At 33.0% G+C, this 27,727-nt stretch overlaps 2 protein-coding genes and 2 pseudogenes across 2 annotated transcripts; 3 read left to right on the top strand and 1 right to left on the bottom strand.

Annotated features, from left to right (window-relative positions):
* Positions 1-1,784: 1,784 nt before the first annotated feature.
* Positions 1,785-4,392, top strand: LOC133307768 (uncharacterized). Its single transcript, XM_061508319.1, has 2 exons — positions 1,785-2,032; positions 3,709-4,392. The coding sequence occupies exons 1-2, from the start codon at positions 1,865-1,867 to the stop codon at positions 4,237-4,239; spliced, it is 699 nt and encodes a 232-aa protein (XP_061364303.1). The 5' UTR covers positions 1,785-1,864; the 3' UTR covers positions 4,240-4,392.
* Positions 4,393-8,266: 3,874 nt separating this feature from the next.
* LOC133307760 (uncharacterized) lies at positions 8,267-9,320 on the top strand. Its single transcript, XM_061508311.1, has 2 exons — positions 8,267-8,434; positions 8,793-9,320. The coding sequence occupies exons 1-2, from the start codon at positions 8,267-8,269 to the stop codon at positions 9,318-9,320; spliced, it is 696 nt and encodes a 231-aa protein (XP_061364295.1).
* A 4,660-nt stretch (positions 9,321-13,980) lies between these two features.
* On the top strand, positions 13,981-15,923 carry LOC133307759 (uncharacterized; annotated as a pseudogene).
* Positions 15,922-19,052, bottom strand: LOC133307758 (uncharacterized; annotated as a pseudogene).
* Between the last annotated feature and the right edge of the window lie 8,675 nt (positions 19,053-27,727).

Below are 27,727 nucleotides of genomic sequence, written 5' to 3'. Positions count from 1 at the left end.
CGTTCTTAAGGGTGAAAATACCCTAATTTACTTAAAAAAAATACAACACAATTAAATTATATACCAAAACGATCAGAATTGTATGTCCCCTTTTCCTCTTTAATAAAAAACGACAAATTTCGTCCAGTTGAGGGCGACGGGTTTGTTCTGTATCATAAAAGCATGCCCAATAACATTTTTATTAATTCATAATTTAGAAGGTGAGAAGGACACAGACTTAACCTTCGTCCACTTTGGATCCCTTTGACCATGTTCCTTTAGATTCTCGCCAAGAATTTGGAAAGTTAAGATAAGATAAACTATGATTTATTGCACTGAAAAGTTATCGATATTGACCTCATTTAATAATGCACTCGTATACATATTATTATTATTATTATTATTATTATTAATAAATATAAAAAATTTAATTAATGATAATAAATATTCAAACTTGTTATAATCTTCATTATCTACTCTATTAGTGAAGAAAATATGAGTTAAGATGATGGTGAAATGAACCATAGAATCTGAAATAAAAATTTATTAGCTTTCAATTGAACGCTTGATTTTAGTCTCCTTTCATTCCTTTGGCATTCATAGGGGACATCATAATAAAGGGTTTAGTGTGTATTAGGACACAAGTTGTGTTCTTTTAACGATTTACATAGAGTACGATCGGTCATACACCGTGTAATTCTGAAAAGTTAATTTTTTTTTTACTTTACACGTCAGCGATGTGACTGAAGAGAGAGAAAAAAAAAACTTTTCAATTTTACACAAAGTACGACCGGTCGTACTTTGTGTAAAACACCTAAAATGACACAAGCTTGTGTCATTCAAAAATACTTCTTTTTCCCCATAATAAATGAGGTCGGATATCACATTTTAATTTAAGACCTTATCAAATGTGTTAAGGGACAAAACCCATTACAATAAATGGGTTCGAATAGTACATTTCAAATTAAGATATTAAGATATTAGGTTTAGGAATCATTTCCATTTATATAATCCTCATTTAGCATATTTATAACCAATGTAAAACTTCACTAATTCCCTTCTCTCTTTTTCGGCACTTCCATTCTTCACTTTAGCGTTCTGTATGACTGTATCTCAATCTCTTTCAATCTTTAAAATTGTTAGCTTTTGCTTACTTTTATATTTTATGTAAATTTCGTGCCTATATATATATATATATATATATATATATATATATATATATATATATATATATTAATCCATCCACTCCCGGTGTTACTTTTGCATTTCTCTCTCTCTCTCTTTTTAGGGTATATTATTGGGTTCTACATTGCTAATCCTAAATCATGAATCTTTATTTTTTTACACTCTTTTATATAACTTCTAAAATATGATTAAGTTACTGAGATACAAAAAAAGAAAAGAAAAGAAGAAGTAAAACATCAACCACTTAAAAACAGCAAGTGCAAACCACTAAGAGAGCGGTCTAATAATAAGAGATTTAAATAATTTATATGACATTAAAAGGTTCAAAACTCAATATTACCATTGTATAAAAAAAATGCGTTGAACGGTGAGTCTTAAATAATTTGGGGAAAAAATTGATGGAAATAAGATTATTAATATTTAAGCATTACTTTTTATAACAAAAAAGAATTTCACAATTAGTACCACCAACACTATCTAAACTTGATTGTCCCATAAACTAGTGGCACGAGTAAAGCCCAGTTGCTAATATCTTTTGCTTTTCATTTGTTACACTCACATGATTTTCCATTATATATAGAACTTCATTGCTAAGAGAAAGAATATAAAAGGATAACAGCAAAAAGAAGCAGGACTGAAACACACACTCAAACAGCACACATCCCTTTTTAAGTTAAACATAGGAAAGAGAGAAGCAATAATGGAATGGAGGAAATATTATTTGGATATGATACTTGTACCATTAGCATTTCTGATAACCGCTGGTTATCATGCTAAGTTGTGGCATAAGACTCGCACAGAGCCTTTTTCAACCACAATTGGAATCAATGCTCGTGCCAGACGCTTATGGGTGCCTACCATGTTAAAGGTATTCCATCTTGTTCATGACATCCTTAATAACAAATATATATAGTAAATTGATTTTTTTTTTCGACCCCTTCATCCTTATCATACTCATTAAAATCATGCATATGATGGAGCTTGTACTAAATTTAGAATTTTATACTTAGATATATCCAATTTTTCAATTCCATATATATATATATATAGGTACACTAATTTTTTATATGATATTGAATCTCTAAACTGTTGGTGGTTCATAAATATGTCTCATGGATTGTGAAGTATGTCAATATAGGGATACTATGTGTAACAATTGTAGAGACCAAAAAGCTCAACATGAGTTTCCCATGGTGCTGTGTAGATATATTGTAATGAGGGAGTGTGTGTGAGTGACTAAGGTAGCTCTACATAGATACAGAGTAACATGTAAATTGAATAGATAGAGAAGAAGATGATGATGCCCCTTCCATGTGGGGGAGGGGGGTATTTAGAGAAGGGATCCTTCAGTGAAGCGTGGGAGAGAGAAAATAAAGAGCTGTTACCTAGCCTTGTCTTGTCAAGAAGACAAGACATGTTGCCTTACTGTAGTGCACAGTGGGCAGTAGTGTGGGATAAGAGAAAACCCTCAATGATGAGTCTCTATGGCTCATTATGGGTGCCTTATAGAAAGTTTTAGATATGAGCTTTAAAAATTAGACCCAGCTGGTTGGGCTTGTAGAGTGGCTTGGCCAGAACAATTTCCATATCTTTAATTCGAGTATCTCCACAAAATAGACACTTTATTACTTAAGCTACTCTCAGCTGTTAATTAAATTCTTAGCGAAGACTTTCTAAGATTCAGATAAACGCTGGAGAGAAAATTGAAAGCAGAACTTAACTATCCGTTGGTCCAATAATTGAAAAGGCTTGTGTATGGTATGGTGAATGAATCTAGCTAATGGCTGGTTATGATACAACCGTACAAATTTGGACTGTGAAAATATATCTTCAAAAATTAAACACATTGTAATAGGAATCTTTTGGAGAGATAAAATTGTTGATTTGATTTATAATGAATTCTTATAGAAAATTTGTTTTCGTAAGAGTTCCAGTCATTTACAAATCATGTTAGTGTTATGCCAAAATATGAACCACCTTTTTCAATCAAAAGCGGGTTAGTGGCTTTACAAAAAGAAAGGTGGGTTGATGACTCTACTTCTTTTGTTTTTTGGTCTGGTTTAAATATCTACATAGAAAAGAAAATTTCGTTCAATGTTTCACGACACAATCCATAACTTTATTTTTTTTGCCTCAATGCTAATTGCTACGTACGGGTCACCGTTTCTTTCCCTGCCTCCAAACACTTCTAAAAAAGTATACTTATTTAAGAAGAGAAATTAATAGTAATATATTTTTTACCTTACATTTTTTATTAGAATGATTTCATTTGAATTCTACTTAATAACTTGGTGCCACTATTTATTTAGTGAGACCCACATGAAATTTACCAAACAATAGATAATATGTTAAAAAGAACAAGTTGATAATATTTCTCTTCATTTAATTCCACACCATTAGATAAGAGTGAAAATTAAAATTGGGAACTTTTTTTAATGTGCAACTAATTAAGGAGTACACTTGTAGCAGTAGAAATAACTTAATTTCAATTTCATATAAACCATTGAAAGTCATATTCTCAAAACATTGTGTCCATGGCTGCAGGACATTGAAAAGAAGAACATCTTAGTAGCCCAAAGTCTTCGTAATCTAATCATGGGATCAACACTTATGGCCACCACATCCATTCTTCTATCAGCTGGTTTGGCAGCAGTTATAAGCAGCACTTATAGTGTGAAAAAGCCACTTGATGATGTTGTTTATGGAGCTCACAGCGAATTCATGGTAGCACTCAAATATTTGACATTACTTACCATTTTCTTGTTCTCATTTATCTGCCACAGTCAATCAATAAGGTTTCTCAACCAGTTGAGCATCCTTATTTGCACACCACAAGATGCAATGTCCTTGGTGACCCCAAAGTATTTGACCGACATTTTGGAAAAAGGGACTATTTTGAACACTGTGGGAAACAGGATTTTCTACTCAGCAATTCCTCTTATGCTTTGGATCTTTGGTCCCGTGCTTGTTTTATTGTGCTCTATCGCTATGTTGCTAGTGTTTTACAACCTTGATTTTGTTTGTGGGAGTGGGAAAGCAAAGATGGTGCTCAATGACAAAAGTGACAATGTGTGATGTATTCAGCTAAGACTAAGATAATGAAATCGATAGGACTAATGTGTGAATGCGTTATTAGGCGTATCATTTTCAACTTTATGTAAGTTGTAAAAGTGGTAGTATTTTACTCGTACAAGTCATAGCGCAGAAGCACTTTACCATAATAATTCAAGTGGCTTTTATGATATATGGCTATGATTATGATTACCATTAACATTTTATTTGTCTCCTCATCATTGAGTTTTCCTTGTGGCACTATAGAAGTTCTTTTCATTGCTAAATGAAATAAGTGGTAACATTGTACCAAAATAAAAATAAAAATGGTAACAATCTCTAAAAGGGTTGGATCAAGTGGTAATATAAGTCCTATAAGCAGTTAAAAGAGCATCGGTTCAAATTCTGTAAGGGACTCTTAGAGTCGTAACTAAAAAATTGTCACTCAGCTCAACTCATGTGGGATTAGTCTTATATCTATGCAGACCCTTTTTCTTACATGAGTCCCGGGGATATCCAAGCAACTAGACTTGCTTCCAAAAATGTGATTAGGGTCATGTAATTTTTTTTTTTTTTTTGAAATATTCCAATGGATTCATTGCTTCGCAACTAATCTGATTCGGGGTGAGTCCAAAATTAAGACTTTAAACCCCTCCTAAAGTTGGTACTGGGGAGATTCGAACACATGCTCTCACCCCCACCTGCTTAGCTCCCATGCACCAACTGAGTTACCACCATTTGGTGGGTCATGTAATATTTGATTATGAAACTAGTTGGCATTTTGTTGCGGCCTAATTTATGAAAGTCATATGCTTAAAACTACTGTTATTAAAACCGGACCCGCAAGATCGAAATTGGCCCATCAATTGGTCTGGTTCAAGCATTAAACCACTTATGCAATCAACCTGGTGACCAACTGCAGTTCAATTAGTATAGATTTTTTTGCCTTAAACTCTTTTAAAATGGGTGTTCAAAATATTTTAATTTTGATAGAAGTTGGGAATCGAACTCAACTAATTGGAGTGAGGGACACCGCCACCAACCATGGCTATCCTCACTTGTTGAATAATTGGTATGGGGCCCGAACCCCTTATCATGGAGATATACATTAGAGTACTTACCACTAGATTATATTGAGTTGTTATTTAAATTGTATCATTTAAAATATTTATTATATAATTAAATATAAAATATAAATTTATATACATATATTCGGGTCATGCAATTCAATCAATAACCTACTAGTTGAATCAATGACCCAATAACCTAATATCTTGACCGGGTCAATGACCAATTGGGTACTGATAGAAACAAAACTATTTGATTTGAGAACAATAAGCAACTAGTATAATAAGCGAAGCCCCGGCTCCTAAGGCCTCAGCTGGAAGTTAAATTAAATACATTCACTATGTATATAACTCAAAAAATTGTTTATATTAAAAATATGAGTATGTAAATTTTGATATTTCATTTAGGTCAATATAATAAAAAATTATTAAACCCTAAACGCTAAAACATCCTTTTTTTTTGTTCTAAGCTTTTTGCCCCAGAAATCATTTTTATATTTTTAAGAAGAAAAAAGATACTTATTTGTAATCGTTGTTCACTCAATCACTTGTTCTTCAAAAATCTTCATTTAAAAACAAGAAAACAATTTACCAAAAAAAGAAAAAAGAAAAACAGAAAACAAACACATTGGAGATTCTTTAAAAATTGTCTTTCCCCCCTTCTTTTTCATTAATGCAGTGGCAATTTGTAGATATGCCATTTTATAAATGGCAATTATGTAGTATACTAAAGGATGTGGTTGAAGATGGCACAGCTAGCTAAGGCAGGGGAGATGAGAATCTGGTTTTGTGCTTGCGATGGAGATGGGTCGCATCAAAGAACTGATTAATGTTTAGTGTTTACATGTGGCATCCTCGGCTCATCTTGGTTATGAATGATATAAAAAATATTTATGTGCCTTTATCTATTCCCTTAAAATTTTTAATAGAATTAGATTGCTTTATATGATATTATTTTTTAATAAAAATAAATAAATTTCAATTTACGAGCTATTAGAGAATAATATAAACTATTAAAAAAGCTTTTACCCAGCACCGTAAGATTTTGTGTTGAAGTGATTCTTTACATAATATTAGAGCTTCAGTGATCATAAGATCACGAGTTCGATCCTCAATGACCCCCATTTTCTAACACGAGCCAAAAGATTTCACCATAATTTATATACATTTCACGGTTTCAAGCTCAATAAAAACTCTAATGTAAGGATATATTCATAGTTAAATAAAAAAAAAATAATATTCATATGCATTGATCGCATGCCAAAAGATATAGAGCTAATTAGTGTGCAATTTGCCAATCAACGTGCTTGATAGTTTGATAGCCTTAAGAATAAAGTACTATATAATGTAGCAAATAATCAACATTGAAGATTCGACTGAACAAATCGATTTTTTTTTTTGGTAGATGAACAAATCGAATTAAACTAAAGGTTCCTTTTTTATTCACCGAATTAAGCTCAAATAATAGGCCAAGTGCAAGATTGGGAATTTAGATATAGAATATTAATGGGGCTGAAAATTCTGCAAATATTCTTTTCGTTCTCTTGCACATAGATTTCGAAAATCACGGATACCAAATAGCCGACAGAACAAGTTCCATGCACTAAATAAAGTGGCATGATGCATCATGCAAATATATATTGATGCGTTGTTAATTAGGTGTGAGTCTGTGACAAATTTCCAAAAATGAAGAATATGTAAGAGGGATGCTTCAATGTTCTCACTTCGATGTTCTTATCAAAACAACTAACAATTGAATCCAATACAGATAAATAAAGTAATCTATATATCTATACTGTCATACTATATAATTAATAACAAAATTTGAATTCCCACTGTAATATCTATTTTTTGAAATTATAATAATTAAATTAATCACTTAAAAATTTAAAGATAGATAAATATTAAAACAAAATTTATGTTTTTTACTGTTTAAGTACAACTATATTTAACTATTCATCAACTTCGTATATACCCATAGTTATATTTTATTCATTTAAACGATGAACTAATTCTCTTTTATATATTCCATTGAGCAGAATTTAATTTTTTTAAGTTATATTTAAATATATGATAATGGGTGAAAGAATTGAAGCGATATAGAATGAAATGAATTATTATATCATTGTTTGAATATTTGATGATAAAATAGGGTTTATTTTTCATTCTTATATTTCAGAAAAAGATATGCCAAAAACCACTTCCTATGAAATCCTAAGTAATGATGGTAGGTGAGAGAAATCCTTACATTCTTATATTTCAGAAAAAGATATAATATTTTCCAAAAAAAGAAAGAAAAAGATATAATAAAAAATGAATGAATAATATATTGGTTCCTGGATACACTGTACTTAACATTTATTCTTATTTACCTTCTAGAACGTGTGATATCTTTACCTGAATTCTCTTCGCGCATCTCAAATACATCAGCATCCTACCAAATTACCAATATCATATGATGCCAATCCTAGCTTTTAATGCCAAGATCCATAATTACACTTTACTATTTTTTTTTTGGGCCATGATCCATTAACTAGGTAATTGAATCAAATGACTCGCACATACCTATGGAGAGAAAAAGAGAGTTAGAATGAAACAAAGATACTGAATAATTAAGTTAGCAATACATGATGTGACTTAAATGGATAATACGGAATTAGAATATTATTGGTTTAAACTTTTAACCAGAGCAGAATGTATATAGAATGTTGTTCACCTAATTGAAATTCGTTAATCCACAGTTATAGAACCTCATTCTCCCATTGGAATTCAACTTGATTACTATGTCAAAAGTGATCAAAACATGATATATTCTGTATTTAGCTGTAATGTTGGTTGAGTATTTCCCTATAAATAAAGCTGTGAATGCCATAAAGAGAGGTAAAACTTCACCGAAAAAGTGATGAAAATGAGAGAGAATTAAGTGCATAGATACAGCTATACACATAAGGACACAATTGAAAGAGAGGTAGACATACATATATATGGAGTGGAGGACATTGTATCTGGATGTGATGCTGGTACCATTTGGGTTACTCATAAACCTCGCTTACCATGTTTGGCTATGGCATAAGGTCCGGACACAGGCTTTCTTAACCATCTTCGGAATAGATGCTGATGGCCGGTGTTTGTGGGTTCCAGCCATGATGAAGGTATACCTCTTTAAATATGTTTAAGAGCATGTTCACATAATGATAAGAAAATTCAGAGTATTTACTTAAAAAATTTAAGCTTTTTGAGTTGAATTGGTTGCTTAATTTGATATCAGAGTTTTCATGGCAAAATAGTGACGAATTCGATCTTCACCTCCTCCAATACTATTAACGGGCTTTTGTGTGATAAAATATGTTAGAGAAATATAATATAAAACTATTAAAATGATTTTCATTTAACAGATTAAGCTTGTATATTAGGTTGAATTGATTGCTTTACACACATAGTTATTTTGAGTACTTTATTTGAATAAGTTTGACCCAATTTTGATGGTGATGTTAAGTGAATAAATTTCAGGATATTGACAAGAAGAGCATGTTAGCGGTCCAAAGTATTCGGAACATGATAATGGGATCAATCTTTATGGCAAGCACAAGTATCCTACTCTGCTGTGGCCTTGGAGCAGTGATAAGCAGCACTTACAGTGTGAAGAAGCCTCTACTTGACTCAATTTATGGAGCACATGGAGAATTTGCAGTGGCATTAAAATATGCAACTCTCTTTACTACATTCTTATTTTCATTTCTCTTTCACTCTCTCTCAGTTAGGTTTCTTAGCCAGTTGACCATCCTCATTTGCACACCACAAGATGTTGAGTCAATGGTCAACGCAGAGTATTTGGCTGAGCTCCTTCGGAAGGCCACTATTTTGAATATTGTGGGAAACAGGCTTTTCCACACAGGGCTTCCCCTTCTGCTTTGGATCTTTGGACCAGTTATTGCATTCTCTAGTTCTGTGGGAATGTTGTTGGTGCTTCATAAATTAGACTTTGTGGCTAGGAAAGAACAGATAAAGATAGGAATAGATGAGGCCTATTTGAACTAGAGTATCAAATTGTGTTCAATTCAATGAACATTTCATATTGATAGCATTGGAGTATTAACCTCGTTACTTTCACTTTAGGCTACTTTGTAGGAGAAGATTTGTTTTAATTTTAATTTTAATTTCAAATTTTTTATTATTATTTATATAAGATATGCTTTTATTCTACTATTGTATACACTTATTGTAAAACTTTTGAAGTAAATGAAAATGCAAGTTCTTTAAATCTGGTATTATATTTTGAAGTTACTTGTATACACTTAACAGGGGTTAGATTTTATTAGTAATAAGTAAATCCTTTGCATGTAAAAACTCCTGAGATTTACTGGGGGCGTAATAACAATCGCAAGGTTTGAGATCACCCAGAACTTTTGAAGTTAAGGTATGTAAAAATACAAAGCATAACTGACTAATATCGTACCGCCAAAGTTACTTGTGTTTGTTTTGGACCAAAAGATGCATAAAGTTTAGTTCTCACACCATTAAAATACATTGTAACACTGGAAATTATATTTTGTAATTTTTTATTTCTCTATTTATTTTTTTATCATATAAATAATTTAAAATCTTAAAAAAATAAGAAAGGAAAAAAAAAGAGTTATTCGGGCTGTATTTAATACTCGAGCCTGACCCAAAAGACCAAACAGACCAAAAACATTTGGCAAAGCACCAGGTCTGATCCATCAACCCAGGGTCGAACATTGGGCAAAGCACCGAACATAACAATCCAGCATTCTCAATTCAACCCAATAGGAAAAGTCATTCCAAATGCTCACATTGTGAATTTTTTTCGTTTAATCATCCCTTAATCGATTATGTGGATACAACTATATAGACGGCAAAGCTCTCATTATTAAGTTTTAAAATAATTCGAGACAAGATTAAGCTGGATCAATTAATTCACGTGCTTGATTGTTCCTATAATTCAATTCTGTCGTTACATATATATACACGATGCGTGGGAATCTTTAAATTTCTAATCTCTACCCAAATCTTGACATGGTTGCTCCCAAATAAATCTTGATGATAGATTGATAGTTCTTACTCGATTTCCTTAGATGCTATAGTAGATGCCTTTGAATATCCTAAGGCAATAACCCACAATCAAAACAGTCCATGTCCATTTTGAGGTATATTTAAGTGTCTGCAAGGTTCTAATGTTTAATTGCCAATACGCTTAAGCAAAGCTATACCCCACCGGACTTTTGATGATAGCTCTCCACTACAAATTGAGAATTATGCTCAGTGTTGGTAGTAAATTTCAAAAGAAAGAGTTATCGTTCTCAGGGAACGGTTTGTTTAGTTTTCCTTTTTTAATTCCTATTTCTAATTTCTTGAAATTAAGTGATCAATCTTTTAAAACTAAGAAAAGACTAAATCAAACAAGGTATTTACTAGATTTGTATTAAACAAAATTTAACAGAGAAATATCTAATCACAAATGTAACAATTATACGGTACTGGAATTCTTGAATCATGGATGAAGGAAAAATTTCGCATTCCTTCGTTTTATAACTGATACGGCACTTTAATGTCAGAATTCGAATTACTATGACTATTTTATCTGAAACTTCCCAGTTCCAGATTTTAATCTTTAGAAGAATCTTTTCCCAAAGTCTTCTAAATCTTTAAAAATTGTATCAAAGACCTCCTTGGGTTATCCCTAACCTCAAGGGTTCAATTAACAAGGGACATAACCTGATTTCCCAATCACAGTTATGCAAAAATTACTCCAAGACCCATTCCCATGGTGTTCTTGAATTTAAAATCAAAATCTTGTTAATCAAATGAAACTAAAGCAAGCCATCACAATATTCAGAAAAATAAAAGATCACCCAATCATCGTGAATCCCAGAAAAAGAAACTTAGAAATTCATATTAACAAATGAAAAGCTTAGAAAAGGAAAATGAAGAACCAAAGCTTGCATGTAGTTGAGTTTTGGATCCCTCCAAGAAAGAAGTTTCACGCTTGCTCTTGATGTGAGAATTTGAAGAACAAAGACTCGAACTTATCAAAAAGTAAAGAGCAGAAAAGAAATTCTGGAATTGAAAACTAAAACTTTACAGGAGAGTGCTTAGTCTATATCTCTGTATCTAAGACTCCTATTTAAAACTAAAAATAACCATTGATCCAAAGTTTCATTGTTGTTCATCCATGCCTGTCCTCATCCAACGATCCATCTCTCTTTTTTTCTTCACTTCCAAAAAGTAACTCAAATGGCTCTCTAACTGCAGTAAAAATAGTAAAAGAGGATAGTAAATCATCGAATTATCTCTTTCTCTCTCTTTTACCTTATTGGGCTAATTGGTACTCATTTGGCCCATTACTTTACACTTATAACTAGTCTTTAGCTCAAATATTGTAAAAACAAAGCCATTAAAATAATCATAATTTATAGCTAACACTCAGCTACAAAAGATATGACATTATGTATCCAAAAAGAAAAAAGAAAAAAAAGAAATGACATTATTAATCTCTTCATCCTCTGCTTAAAGATGTGCATGACAACCATTCTGTTTTCTGACACTATTTTTGAAAAGAAACAATTCTTTTCTGTGACTTGAAACAGTTTTTGAGAAAAATATATATTTGATAACATGTTTTATTTTTATTCTGAGAATGAGAATTACGTTTGATAACTCAACAATTAATAGAATAAATGTTTTTCCTATTAAGCTTAATTTTTTTCTTTTGATTATCACTTTTCTTTTCATATGATGTGGTAGTAGTGGTAGTGTGGTAGTGTGGTAGTGGTGATAATGGTGGCAATGATGGTGGCATGGTGGTAGTAGTGGTGGTGTGGTGATGGTAATGGTGGTGATGGTAGTGGTGGTAATGGTGACGATGACAATGATGGTGACGATGGGATGGCGTGGTGATGGTAGTGGTGGCAGTGGTGATGATAATAGTGGCGGTGGTGGAGTGATGATGGTGGTGGTGGTTGGTGATGGTGGTGGTGATAGTGCTGGTGGTCATTGTGCCGGGATGGTGGTAGTGGTAGAGAGTGATTGAGAGCGATAAATGTTTCTTAATTTGGGTGTGCATGACAAGCTTTTCAGAATCAATTTTTTTTTTTTAATTTCTGTTCTCGAGAACAAAAATGGATAAAATTCTCGTTTGCTAAAACTGATTTATTTTTTTGATCACGGAATGAATCAATTTAATTTTTGTACTAGGGAATAGAAAAAAGAATAATTTTTTTTTCTATTTTTTGTTCTCGGGCACAAAATGAGAAACACTAGTCTCTCAATCACTCTCCACCACTATCAGCATCACCATCACCACCAGCATCTCGTCTCGACCACCCCCACCAATGTCGTACCACTAGGGTCGTCGTCACCACCACCACCACCACCACGACGATGCCACCACCACCTCTATCCACTACCACTATGCCACTACCATCACAACCACTGTCACCAACCACCACCACCATCATCGCAGCCACTACTGTCATCACCACCACTATCATCACCATGTCATCGCCACCATCACTACTACCATCACCGCAGTCACTACCAACCACCACCATGTCATCATCACCACCACTACCATCACCACCGCCACCACTATCACCACAACTACCACAACCGTCACCATCACCACCACCGTCACCAACCATCACATCCATCACCGCAGCCACTGCCAGCACCATCGGCTCCATTACCATTACCACTATCACCACCACCACCATCACCATCGTCGCAGCCAATGCCATCACTACCATGCCATCACCATCACCACCGCTGCCATCACTACTACTATGCCACAACCATCATCACCATTACCACCACCGCCACCATCACTACCATATGAAAAGGAAAGTGCATGATGATTCAAAAAAATTTCATGCTTAATAAGAATGATTTTTTATTATATTATTTGTTGTGTTATCAACAAAAAATATTAGGCTTAATTACTATGATTTTAACTGCGCTTAATATCATACATAATGTTAATATGACCAGATACATACGCGGTGTTATAGTGGAGCTCGCGGTGGTCAGCCACATGCACTCGCGGCCGGACTGTTCCTTCTCAATGCGAGATTTTATATCACTCGTACATAAATTCCCAACATGACAATATTTCTTGTCAACCCCCTTAGAAATTTACCTAAACAATTTTAATACTCGAACCTATATGTGATTGACCCAATAAATTAGCTATATATGTATATTATATGCTCACATTCATTATTAAGCCAAGACTGCTATCGGTTTTAAGTGGCATTTGCTTATTGAATTGGGAGAGAAAACCCTATAGCCTGACATTACAAGGATTGCATGACATTCGTCGCATATGCCAGCCACACTATATCACCTTCGACCAAACGAAACGAAACAAAACAAAACGGTAAATATTAATGCAAAACAGAAATTAAGATAATGTAATGAAATGCGGAATTTTGGTAGACGCAAGTGTACGCTCCCAGTATTTTATATATGGCGTCATTGAAAGCCGAATAAAAACATCTTCCGGATATGTACCTAATGATTTTTATTATTTCTTTAAAAAAGATCTTTTTTGACATAAACATGAGTTCATAATTAGGTTATAAGTATATATCAAAGTAGCCATCAGGATATCTGTATATATATACATATATACACACACGAACACACACCAAAGAGCTGTGTGCATTGGAAGAGAGAGTTATATATGGAGTGGAGAAAATATTATATGGATCTGATGCTTGTGCCATTGGGGTTAGTGATCATACTTGCATATCATGTATGGTTATGGCATAAGAGTCGGACACAACCCTTCACCACAATCTTTGGAATAGACGCTGATGGTCAGCACCTTTGGATTCCTGCCATGATGAAGGTATGCTCCTATAGTTTATAAGTATCTATATATTCCCAATATGTTACGAGTTTTTTTTGCCCCCTTCGGTTTTGTTAGATATGGGATGTGGTCTTGTTCACTTATTTACTTGTTGAGCAACCAAATTGATTTAAGAAATCCTACATCCGTACAACAACTTTACTCTTGAGCTTAAAAATCTTAATCAACAACAACTATTGATTTAGGATATAAGATTAAATCTTTAGAGAGTCGCATATTAGGGCCTATTTGGATGGAAATGTAAAAAGAGATTTTCTATGCCTTAAATATTTTGAAAGTGTTTTTTATAACAACTAAAGCTATTTAGATTTTTTTTTTTTAAAATTTGGTTTTTAAAAATAATATTTAATTTTTGATTCTGTTTCTTTTAGAAGTTAAAAATTTTTAGTTTAAAAAAAATAAGTTCTTAACTTTTTTTGTTACTTTTATATATATATATATATATATATATATATATATAAAGTAGAGATTTAAATGGACTTTGTAGTAGATTTTATTTTTCTAAAAAAAAGCAGTTTCGGCTAAAAAAAATGGTCCATCCAAATAGGCCCATATATGAGTATAGGAGTATTCAATTCGTACTAGTTATATCTCCAATGAATTAGTTGGAAAAAATATCAACGATTGTACATGTATTAATTGTATTAGTATGAATATTAACATTCAAAAATATCAAGCATAGCTACGTGTGTGTGGGTTTGGTGTTTGTGCTTTTAAAAGATATAAAATTGTGTTATTTTAAGTAAGAGAAAGAGATACACAATGAAAATAATAGAAGAGAATGTGTGTGATTTTTTTCTTAATTAAAATTTTAAATAAAAAATATTAGTTTTAACTAAAATGACCGTCCTTTAAAAGACACACACACGTAGCCACATAGGGTTTGATGTTTTTTCGTTTAAAAGAAATAGAATTGTGTCATTTCAAGTGAGAGAAAGAGATACATAATAGAAATCAAAGGAGAGAAAGTGAGTTTTTTTAATTTAAATTTTAAATAAAAAAATACAAGTTTTAACTAAAAATGACCATAGGGTAAATCTCTCTCTCTCTATATAGTGGAATGTTATGTTTACAAATATTTTGTTTATAAACTACACTAAGTACGACCTTTCATACTTCGTGTAATTTATAAAAATTATTTGTAAACGAATCCTTTCTCATATATATATGTGTGTGTATGTTGGGACATATTCTCTCAATTAGCGCGAAAGCAAAAATCTCAGGTCAGCATGTCTAGCTTTGAGTTTAGCCTGAAGTCACCAGGTTAGCCAAATTGCAGAAACAAAAGAAAAATGCAGAAATGAGAGAGATAGGGAGGAAATACAACGAATTAAAATATGCTTGTTATTTAAGCATATTACCTACCAAATATAAACTGAAATTGCAGGATATTGAAAAGACGAACATATTAGCAGTCCAATCTCTTCGGAACTTAATAATGGGGTCAACGCTTATGGCAACAAAATTCATTCTCATTTGTGCTGGCCTAGGAGCAGTTATAAGCCCCACCTACAGTGTTAAAGAACCAATCAACAACTCAGTTTTTTGGAGCACAAGGGGCATATGTGGTGGCATTGAAATATGCCACATTGCTTGCCACATTCTCATTCTCATTTCTATGTCACACTCTATCTACCAGGTTTCTCAATCAAGTGAGTATCCTCATTTGCACTCCACAAGAAGTCAAGTCCATGGTGACCCCAGAATATTTAACAGGGCTTTTGGGAAGGCCACAATATTGTCATTCTGGATAGAATCCTCCACTTTGCTTTTGCCATTCCCAGCTACAAAGACGAGATTATATAGTATAAGTACCATTGCCATTGAACCCAAGAAAGTTAGCACAGGCCCAAAGATCCAAAGTAGAAGTGAAAGCGCTGAATAGAAAAGCCTGTTCCCTACTATATTCAATATTGTGGCCTTTCCCAAAAGTTCAGTTAAATATTCTGGGATCACGGCTAAAAAAAACTTGTACAGCAATGGAATTGCTACGAAATTTTTGTCACTAATTTTATTCTTGTAATTATTTTCCGTCGCGACGGAATTTGGTTGAGAAATCGAATTAGCCACGAATTTGGTGAAAAAAATTTAATTAAAATTCTGTCATTATACAGATTTTTTCCAATAGTGGGTCATCATGGACATAACGCCTTGGGGTGTGCAAATGAGGATATTCTCTTGACTCACAAACCTGACAGATAGTGTGTGACAAAAAAATGATAATGAGAATGTGGTCAGAAGGGTGGCACATTTCAGTGCAACCAAAAATCCAACATCTGCCAGTGGCGGATCCAGGAAAAATTCTTTATATCCGCATATTTAGTGTTGCTCCCAATTTTTTTTTGTTGTTGCAAAGATAGTTTAGATTAACACTTTATATACATGGTTATGAACTCGCTCTTAATCTAGTTGCTTCTATAAGAAGCTGCAGGCAATAGTTTGACCAATCACCCCCCCTAAATCTTATCAATCTTTCAAAACAAATATTAGAATATACTCCGATACATTCATACATCATCATTCTATTTTATAATGGTGAATAAAAAAGTCAACACTACCTATACAGAAGGCAAGCGAAATCACAGTGAAGGCCTCGTCCCTAGAGATTAACTTATTTGAGAATGTCAAAACTGCAATCAATCATCTCTTTTTAAAAATGAAAAAGAAAATAAAGAATGAAAAGAGCATGGGAATGGGTACGTGACAGGAGAGGGAGAGTAAGTTTTCTCTCTAATCAATTTGCATTGCTACGTTATTTTAATCATCTTTGTACGTTGCTACGTCGCTAACTAATATAAGAGTAAATACTCTTTTTGGTCCCTAACAAAAAATTCGGTCTTCACTTTAATCCCTTACAAAAAAAAATTAGTGACCTGGTCCCTATGAAATTTAAAGTGGACAGATTTTAGTCTTTTTAAGCAACTAATGTAAGTGTTTTTTGAATTTGTGAGGGATCACTATTTTAACTAAATTGATCCATTTTGAATTTCTTAGAAACTTCAAGACTATTTTTTTTATAAGGGACTAAAGTGGAGACCGTATTTTTTGTTAAAGACTTAAAAAGATATTTACAAATACATAAATATTGAACCAAGAGACAAATAAAAACATGCAATAAAAAAACTAAAATCTTATGTTCGCACTTACGGACACGTGCAACCACTAGTTCCGGCTCTAATCTGCTCCGAAAAGAGATTCGTTAATTGGTTTTCTAACACCTATCAGTGCTGCTTAAGTGCTTATGAGTGTTCCTAGGCCAGCACATAGGAGAATGGATGTTGTGGCCATAAGGGTTGACCCATGATTACGTTTCGAAGAGATTGGACTGCTACTATGTTCTTCTTGTCAATACCCTGCAACTTCAATTATTATTTGGTAAGTAATATACTGAAATAAGTAAAGCATATTAAAAATATGACACTAGTGCAATCGTTAATATACAAATGTTAAAAATCATCCCATCGCTAGACTAGATATTTTTAAATAACAATTTTCATACTCATAACAATACATTACAAAATAATCAAATCAACCCAAAAATTGAAATTGTCAGTGAGGATCTTTTTAATGCTTTATATTATATTCTAACACGCCTCCTCACAAGAGAGCCCAATGAACTTGAAAGGTAGATGATGCATCAGGCATAATGGCTTGTTGTGAGGGGACATATTAGAGAATAATATAAATCATTAAAGAGACTCTCACCTAATAGCTTAAGTTTTTAGGTTGAATTGATTATTTATACATTTAATAAATATATAATGCATGTTTGCATTAGATTTGCAAAATAAAATTTGAGTAAGCTTGATTTTGATTTATAGGGAGTTCGCAATAATGTGATTTTCATAAAATAACATTGTTTGAATAATATTCAATTAAAATTACTTTTAAATGAATAATGACTAATTAAAATGACATGAATTTAATACTATTGTATCCATTGTTTTATTTTATCCGACTATTATTTAGTGATATTATTTAAAAAATATACATGTTATTTTAGATTTTCAAAATAATGAACCTTATTAAGAATTCTTAGTTTTAATAAAAAAAAAATATAGGGTATATTTGTTATATATGGGGGCGTTTCTGCTAAACACAGCGTGGTCTAGTGTATTGAAGATAGGCCTCGATAAATAACTAGTAGAGTAAAAATTACAGAAGGTGGATAAGGGTATTTTGAGATCATCATCATTGGAATACCATAACTTACCAAATAAATAAACGTAAAAGATAGGAGTACATCCTCTCGTGTACCACGTGATTTTATGTGAGATATTTTCAATCATTCATATACAAAAATCGTGATTTTTTGTTATCTTAATACTTTCTCTCCCTCATCTCTCTTTACGGCTTTTCCTATCCTTAATATTCCTAATGCTTCTTTTCTCTAATATCTGGTTATTGTTAATTTATCTATAAATTATTGAGATCGTTTGACATAAGGGGATCCACTCTTATAGATGATAATTATACTTTCTTCCAACGGGGTTTTAGAGAAATAATCAAGTATGAACATATGGGGCAGATTATATTTATAAACTTTTTTGTTTATAAACTATATTATCTTCTCTCGGGAGATCACTAATCACACTATCTTCTCCCCGGAGAACATAGTGCAATTTGCATAAATTTATAATAAAAAGTTTGTAAAAGGATCATTTATATATATATATATATATATATATATATATATATATAACTCTAATAGCATACCTTCATCTGGCAGGAACCCAAAATCGCCGACCATCAGCGTCTATTCCAAAGATTGTGGCGAAGGGTTGTGTCCGAATCTTATGCCATAACCATACATGATCTGCAAGGATGATCACTAACCCAAATGGCACAAGCATCAGATTCATATAATATTTTCTCCACTCCATTTATATATATAAACCTCAGGCCATCCTCTTAATTTCACCTTAGTTGAATGTACACAGCTCTCTAATATATGTGAATATATACAAATAAATATCCATAGATATATATATAGAAAGAGAGATATGTGAATATATATAAGTCCATGATGAAACGTCAAGACAATTTTTTCCTGGTTTCAACGAGCCTAAAAATGACAGGGTATTTCGCGTTTACCAAAAATCGACATTTCATAAAAATGTCACGACAGTCTTACAAATTTATCACCATTCGTTTTTCAATTTAAAATTAAACGACGTGATCGAATACATAAAATTTAGTTTATGTCAATATATAAGTTCTTCGTATTTTATTTTATTTTATTTGTTCCACGGATATTCCCACCCATTTAAATGGTATTGATCTCTTTTTTATTGTAGAATGTGAAGATTTTTGTCACGATAAAATTACTTTTTCTAAAAATTGAACCAAAAATCTTTCAGTCAAGTTCAGTATCATTTGGAATTGACAAATTGACCCAAAAATCTTTCAGTCAACTTCCACTATTCCCACCCATTTTTTAGTATTTGAAATTTTATAAATTTATATTTACAAAAATTGAAATCAGATTTAAAAATTTAATTATAAAAGAAGAAGGGTGTAATCTTAATTTAATTATGAAAACGTGTTGGCAGAGCGGGGTGTGTCGGCATCTAACTGTTAACATTTTATATCAGCCTGTAATAGGTTTTTAAGTTACGTCTAAATTATTATATTTTTATGTTTTCTATAGTTGTCTCTAAATCGACTCGCTGGGGTTTGTGTATTTGTGACATATATATTAGATAAATAGTTGACAAATATTTGAGTTAGTACGTTTAATATTCTCTCAAACACTTCATATATATATATATATATATATATATATATATATATATATATATATATATATATATATATATATATATATATATATTTGAATGGAGTAATATCAAAAGACCATTCATTAGCTTAAATCCATAAGTATAAATAATTATTCACAAAATTAACATACATACATATATATATATATATATATATATATATATATATATATATATATTATATAAACATATATTTAATGCATTGTATTCAATCTCAATAATTCTTTAACTCTACTAATAATAATTTGGTGAAGGATATGAAAAGCTAACTACTCACTTTATTGGAAACAAATAATCATAAATAGTATTAAAATAATAATATACTGCAAAACATTGAATTGTCATTCCTTTTAATTGAGTAATTAATAAGAATAAATAATTATTTTTTTGCAAGGATTTGTTGCCTTAGTATTTGAAATTTAAGAATTAGTATTTACAAAATTGAAATCAGATTTAGGAATTTAATTATAAAAGATGAATGGTGAAATTTTTATTTAATTATAAAAACGTGTTGGCGGGTGGGGCGTGTTGTAAAAGACGCTGGATGAAAGATCACCAAAAGACTTGAATCCGAATGTAATAGAGAAATTATTTTTATTTCACACACACATACGAACCGAACTGAACCGAACTGATTCGATCCGAGCCGGTCGGCTGGCAGCAACAACGCGCGCGTGCGTGTGGTAGACCAAAGGCCACCTAACTTCTCTCCCTTCCACCAAATGTGTAGTTCCCCAAGGGGCAGTTTAGGAGTCTAAGGTGAGAGCTTATATACTCTCTCTCTCCTCTTATTAGTTGTCCAATGTTGAACTCCTTATAACCCATACACCCTTTCGTCTTCCCTCTTTTCTTTTCCCTTTTTTTTTTTTGGTTTCCCAAGGTATCCTCTAGCCGACAGCCGAAGACTAATCCTTTCGAGGCGGGAGATCACATTAAGTGGGTAAACCTCTCCCAACAAAGCATTTTCCATCCGTACAACTCTTTTCCCTTTCAAACCCCTTCTTATCCATAACCCATGAAGAGTTTTATACATAAAATTCTAACAATCCCCTACATGGATTAGAAGTCAATTCATCGTGAATATATGCAAATGAATATGAATGCAAACTGTAGTTCCTCAAGGAGAAACAATTGCATAGAGATAGGTAGGGGTTACCTTTGAACCTTCCGTAGTAAAACCTATCGGATGTACTCGATCAATCGGTGGTAATGGCGACTTTGAACCGTCGACCTTTTGTGTACACCTATATAATATAAGTCACATAATTGCTTCTCTAACATTGTTGGTCCTTTGTTGTACCCATTTTGGCCATGGGACACCTCTCTGGTTCTGCGAGTGTTCTAGAGAATCAGCCTTTAAAATATTCTCATAGATGTGGCCATCACTTCACACTCACATAGGTGGTTCCTTGTGATGTAACTCACTACACATCATCTGAACATATTAGATTTAAGAAATCATTAAAAGCCTAAATGCTTACCCTCATAAATACACTATCTTGTCATAAAATGAGTATGAGTTTAGAAACTCAATAGTGTTTTAATAGTTGAACATCACTTAGTTATCTCTTTGAACCTAGTTCATGGGATCTCCATTCATTAAGGTAGAGTTACTGCAATGATCGACAATTAATAGGCCTTAAACCCATTTCTTTCGACAAATTCTCAACCAATTCTCTAGGAATCCATTTAGTTAACGGATCCACTATGTTCTCTTTAGACTTAACATAGTCAATTGTAATGATTCCATTTAAGAGTAGTTGTCTTACGGTATCATGTCTATGACGTATATGTCTAGACTTACTGTTATACATGACGTTCTTGGCCCTTCCAATAACTGCTTGGCTATCACAGTGTATGCATACGGCTGATACTGGCTTTGGCACAATTAGGACATCCTCAATAAAATTACAAAGCCATTCGGCTTTATCTAAAGCAATAAATTCTGCTTCCATAGTTGATCTTGAAATACAAGTCTGCTTGGACGATTTCCAAGACATAGCACCTCCACCAAGAGTGAACACAAATCCACTTGTGGATCTAGTGTCATTAGAACTGGTAATCCAATTTGCATCACAATACTCTTCTAAAACTGCGGGGTATTTCTCGTAATGCAAAGTATAATTTTGAGTGTACTTCAAGTATCCCAAAACTCTTACCATAGCTTTCCAATGATTTTCTTTTGGATTACTAGGAAAGAGACTTAACAGACTTACTGCACAAGCAATATTAGGTCTGATGCAGATCGTAACATACATAAGACTTCCCAACACTTGAGCATATAGCTTTTGTGCTTTAGCATTACTAGTGTTCTTTAATAAACTAAGATTAGAATCTATGGGGTTCTTCATAGGGGTTATATTCAAACTCTTGAATTTATTAAGAATTTTTGCAATATAGTGAGCCTGTGATAAATACAACCCTACAGGTGTTTTATGGATTTTAATACCCAAGATAATATCTGCTATCCCTATATCTTCCATGTCGAATTTACTTGTAAGTAATTGTTTAGTAGTTTTAATCATTTGATTATTACTGCCCCTTATAAACATGTCATTTACATAAAGATAGACAATAGCAAACTTTTTTCTAGTATTTCGAATATAGACACATTTGCCACATTCATTAATTTGAAAACCATTTGATAACATAACTTTGTCAAATTTCGCATGCCATTGTTTTGGAGCTTGTTTTAACCCATAAAGGGATTTTACTAAGCGAAAAACTTTTCGTTCTTGTCTTGGGAAAGCGAAACCTTCAGGTTGTTCTAAGTAGATTTCTTCTTCTAAATCTCCATTCAAGAAGGCGGTCTTAACATCCATTTGATGTATTTCTAGCACATTCAACGCAGCTACCGCGACTAACAACCTAATGGATGTAACAGGTGAATAAGTATCGAAGTAGTAGAGACCTTCGTGTTGTCTGTAATCTTTTACCACAAGCCTAGCTTTATATTTATCAATAGTTCCATCTTCCTTCATCATCCTTTTGAAGACCCACTTACTTCCTAGAGGTTTATTGCCAGGAGGAAGATCTACCAATTCCCAGGTATGGTTCGATAGGATAGACTCAATCTCACTATTGATAGCCTCTTCCCAGAATGGTGCTTATGGGGACGTTATAGCCTCTTTATTAGGGGTGTTCGCGGTCTGGATTGGATCGGTTTTGGAAGCAAAAATCATCTGATCCAATCTCTTCGATTTGATCATGTAATCATCCATTTGGCTTGGAATTTTTTCAAATCTGATCCGATCCAATCCAATTTTTTTCGGTTTGGATTGGATCGGTTTTTGGTTTTTTGAAAATCCTAAAATTTGTTTCATAGTTATTGTGCAAATAACATCTTTTGTATAATAGGCTTTGTAAATTTACTTTTTTTGAAATAGAAAAACATCAGTAAACGATAATATAACTTTTTTATTTTTGGCAATGAGATATGAAGCTTTACACAGATAAAATTTTGTTGATAAGATGTGACTAGGTTTTTTTCTTGGGTTAATGGGTCTTGGTTTAGAAATTTTTGGGATATGATTGGGGAAAGACCCAAGTAGGTAGAGGGAAATTAATATATTGGATCAGTTTGGATTGGATCGGTTTTCATCAACCCATCCAAAAACCGATCCAATCCAATTAAAATTTGCGGTTTTTTTTCGATTCTCGGTTTTTTGATTTTCGATTTATTCGGTTATCGGTTTTACGGTTCGGTCACCGCGGTTTGAATCGGTTTGAATCGGTTGATGAACACCCCTACTCTTTATATGTTCGAGGCTCATTTTCTAAAAAATATGTCATAAAATCCAGTTCAAAGGATGTGGCGGTCTTTTCCTCTTACTACGTCTAGGTTCATCTTCTACATGATCAACACTAGTTGTAGCATCCCTAGGTTTCACAACGTTATTATTATTACTTGATTCATATACGTTGTTATATGAAAATACGTCTTCAAAGAACGTAGCGTCTCTTGACTCAATAACCGTATTCACATGTATATCTGAGACATCAGATTTTTAAACTAAGAACATATATGCACTACTATTAAGTGCATAACCAATGAATACACAATCCACGATTTTAGGTCAAATCTTTAACCTTTTAGGTTTTGGAACCGCGACCTTAGCCAAACACCCCCACACTCTTTAGTATTTTAAGGATGGTTTCTTCTCTTTCCATACTTTATATGGTATGCTTTTTATCTTCTTGTGGGGCACTATATTAATAATATAGTTAGCCGTTAAAATGGCTTCCCCCACAAGTTCTATGGTAAATCGGATGTGATCAACATAACATTCATCATTTCTTTCAACGTTCGATTTTTCCTCTCTGCAATCCCATTTGATTGCGGTGAATACGGAGCAGTTGTCTGATGTATAATCCACACTCTATACAGAATTCCTCGAAAGGACCATTATATTCTCCCCCACAATCGCTCCATACTATTTTAATTTTCTTGTTAAGTTGATTTTCAACTTCACTTTTATATTGTCTAAAAGCTATAATAGCCTCATCTTTACTGTTAAGTAAATAAATATAACAATATCTACTGCAATCATCAATAAAAGTAATAAAGAATTTCTTACTACCCCTAGATAGTACAAGTTTCATGTCACATATATTAGTATGTATTAAATCTAACAATTCGGTTGATCTTTGAATTGATGAAAAAGGTAATTTCAAAATTTTTGACTCAACACACACCTGACATTTATTATTTATACATTCAAATTTGGGCAATAAGTCTAAATGAATTAAACTCTTAATTGATTTAAAATTAACGTGTCCTAATCTATTATGCCATAAATTAGAAGACTCAAGCAAGTAAACAGAAGTATTATTATTATTAATATTATTGTTATTGGTTACAGTCATCACATTCATCTTGAAAATGCCCTTACTAAGGTAACCCTTTCCTACATACACATCATTCTTAGTAAGTACAAACTTATCAGAAACAAATACAAGTTTAAAGCCATTCTTGCTCAACAAAGATCCAGAAACTAAGTTCTTACGAATATCAGGCACATGGAGCACATCATTGAGTGTCACTATCTTGCCAGATGTCTTCTTCAAAGCTATTTTCCACACACCTTCAACTTTTGAAGTAGATGAATTATCCATATAAAGTTTCTCATCATTATTTGTAGGAGTATAAGAGGAGAACATCCACTTGTTTGAACAGACATGTCTGGTGGCACCAGTGTCCACCCAACATTCCTTGGCATCTCCCACCAGATTGCACTCCATCACCACTACTGTCAGATTCAGATCTTCAACCTTCTCATCAATATCAACCATGTTGGCTTGGGTGGTCTTCTTCTTCTTAAAATTTTGTGGTTTCCTCTGATCTTTCTTTTGTTCCTTCTTACAGTCCCTTCCACGATGACCAGAATTCTCATAATTGTAACAATTGCCTTTGAACTTTTTGCCCTTTCCTTGCTTAGCATTTTCTTCTTCAGAATGTTTCCGCTTCTTTGACCTTGATCCCTCTTCAACAATATTAGTCTTAGAAACCATATGGTTATTGCCATTTTTCTTTTCAGAAATCTTATTATCTTCCTTCTATCCTCAATCTCATGATCAGATCTTCAAGTGACAGTTCCTTGCGCTTATGTTTGAGATAATTCTTGAAATCTTTCCAAGAATTTGGTAATTTTTCTATGAAAGCAGCAACTTGGAAAGACTCACTAAGAGACATTGCTTCAGCATGAATTTCATGCACAATCACTTAAAGTTCTTCAACCTGACTCTCAATAGATTTGGAGTCTTGCATATTGAAGTCCAAGAATCTGCCAACTATAAACTTCTTTAAGGTAGCATCCTCGGTTTTATACTTCTTGTCCAGACTATCCTATAGTTCTTTACTAGTCTTCAGGGTACTATACACATTGTACAATGTGTTGTCTAAACTATTGAGAATATAATTTCGGCAAAGGAAGTCAGAATGCTTCCAAGCATCAATGGTAGCAACCCTCTTCTTATCAGGTTGTTCACCCTCTTCTAACTTAGGAGCATCCTCTTTGAGGAACCGTGCCAGACTTAGAGTTGTCAAATAAAATAGCATCTTCTGTTTCCAATGCTTAAAATCAATCCCATTAAATTTTTCGGGTTTGGCAGCATGCATTGGAACAAAAGCAGTAGGGTTAATCAAGTTTGTACTTGCACTAGCCATTTCTGTTACACAAACAAAAAGTCGAATTAATCACACAGATTAATACAAATTGTACAGAAAAATAGTATATTAAAATAGAAGATAAAATATACCAAAAAAAGATTCAAATCACAAATTGTCTTAAGATTGTTGTAAAAGACAGTGGGTGAAAGATTACTAAAAGACTTGAATCCGAAAGTAACAGAGAAAATTAAAATGAAATCATCAAAAACAGTGCAATAGAGAAAATAAGAACAGACTCACAATACATGAAAAGTATGAACACAACATGCAGAATATTGGAAGAAATTCGAGTTCAACACAGTTATCTCCTTAAGACAATTTATTTCGTCACTATTGCCGAAGGTAGATGAACAAGTGTCTCCCAAGATAGAACAGGCTGCATATCAAGGATGATGGCAACTTCCAACCAAGAGCCCAAAAGAAACACAACATGATGTCTGAGGAATTACAAGGATGTATGGATGTCTGCACGGGTGAAGGAAAAAATTGCACAATAACAATGGAGAAAAATTGAATGAATTTTCTGAAGGGAGAAGCGTCTATATATAGACGCCAAAAAGTCATGATGAAACACCGTCGGCGAGTCGCCGCATCGAATAGCGGCCATACAGTGTGACCGGTGATCGGTTCAGTTCAAATTTAACCGAATGCACCAGTTCGGTTCAGAATGAAATGAAAGGTAAGAACCGGATCGGTTCAAAGGTGGGAAGCAATGTTTCAGTTTGAATAATTCGGAGGGAAGCAATGTTTTGGTTTGAATAATCCAGAGGGAAGCCACAGATAGGGATAGAGGTATTTTGAAAAAAAAATTAATAAAATAATTTAATAAAAAATTATTTTTATTTCACACACACTTACGATCCGAACCGGACCGATCTGATCCCAGCCGGTCGGACGGATGGACAGCGACGGTGGCGCGCACGCGTGTGTGGTAGGCCAAAGGCCACCTAGCTCTTCTCCCCTCCGCAAAATATGTAGTGCCCCAAGGGGCATTTCAGGAGTGTGAGGTAGGAACTTATATACTCTCTCACCTTTTATTAGTTGTCCAATGTGGGACTCCTTATAACCCACACACCCTTTCATCTTTCCTATTTTCTTTTCCCTTTCAAACCCCTTCTTATCCATAACCCATGAAGAGTTTTATAATTAAAATTCTAACAGGGCGGCTGGCCCTCTAGGCCAAGCCTAGTTTGCCACATCTTATTGTCAGCATTTTATACCAGCATGTAATATGTTTTATATTTATCCACACAAAAAGGTTCTTATAGTTGCGTCTTAGATTAATATTATCTATGTTTTCTATAGTTGCCTCTAAATTGACTCTGTGAGATGTGTGTATTTGTGACATATATTAGATGAAGAATTGACAAATATTTGAGTTAGTACGTTTAATATTATAACAAACACTTCATAGTTGAAGTTGAATAGGTTAATATTAAAAGACCATTTATTAGCTTAATTCCACAAATAAAAATAATTATTCACAAAATTAACATATATAAACATATACTAAATGCATCGCATTTAATCTCAATATTACTAAAAGAATGGGATATTAATATCGTTGTTTGCTACCAAAGAATGTTGAACTCTTTTCTCACTTATCAGA

This window comes from Gastrolobium bilobum, unplaced genomic scaffold, assembly GCF_033153095.1.
Source record: "Gastrolobium bilobum isolate Gb01-03AN ecotype WA unplaced genomic scaffold, APGP_CSIRO_Gbil_v1 utg6313, whole genome shotgun sequence".
Lineage (NCBI taxonomy): Eukaryota > Viridiplantae > Streptophyta > Magnoliopsida > Fabales > Fabaceae > Gastrolobium > Gastrolobium bilobum.
The sequence above is the reverse complement of the archived record's forward strand: the minus strand, read 5'-3'. Positions and strand labels throughout refer to the sequence as shown.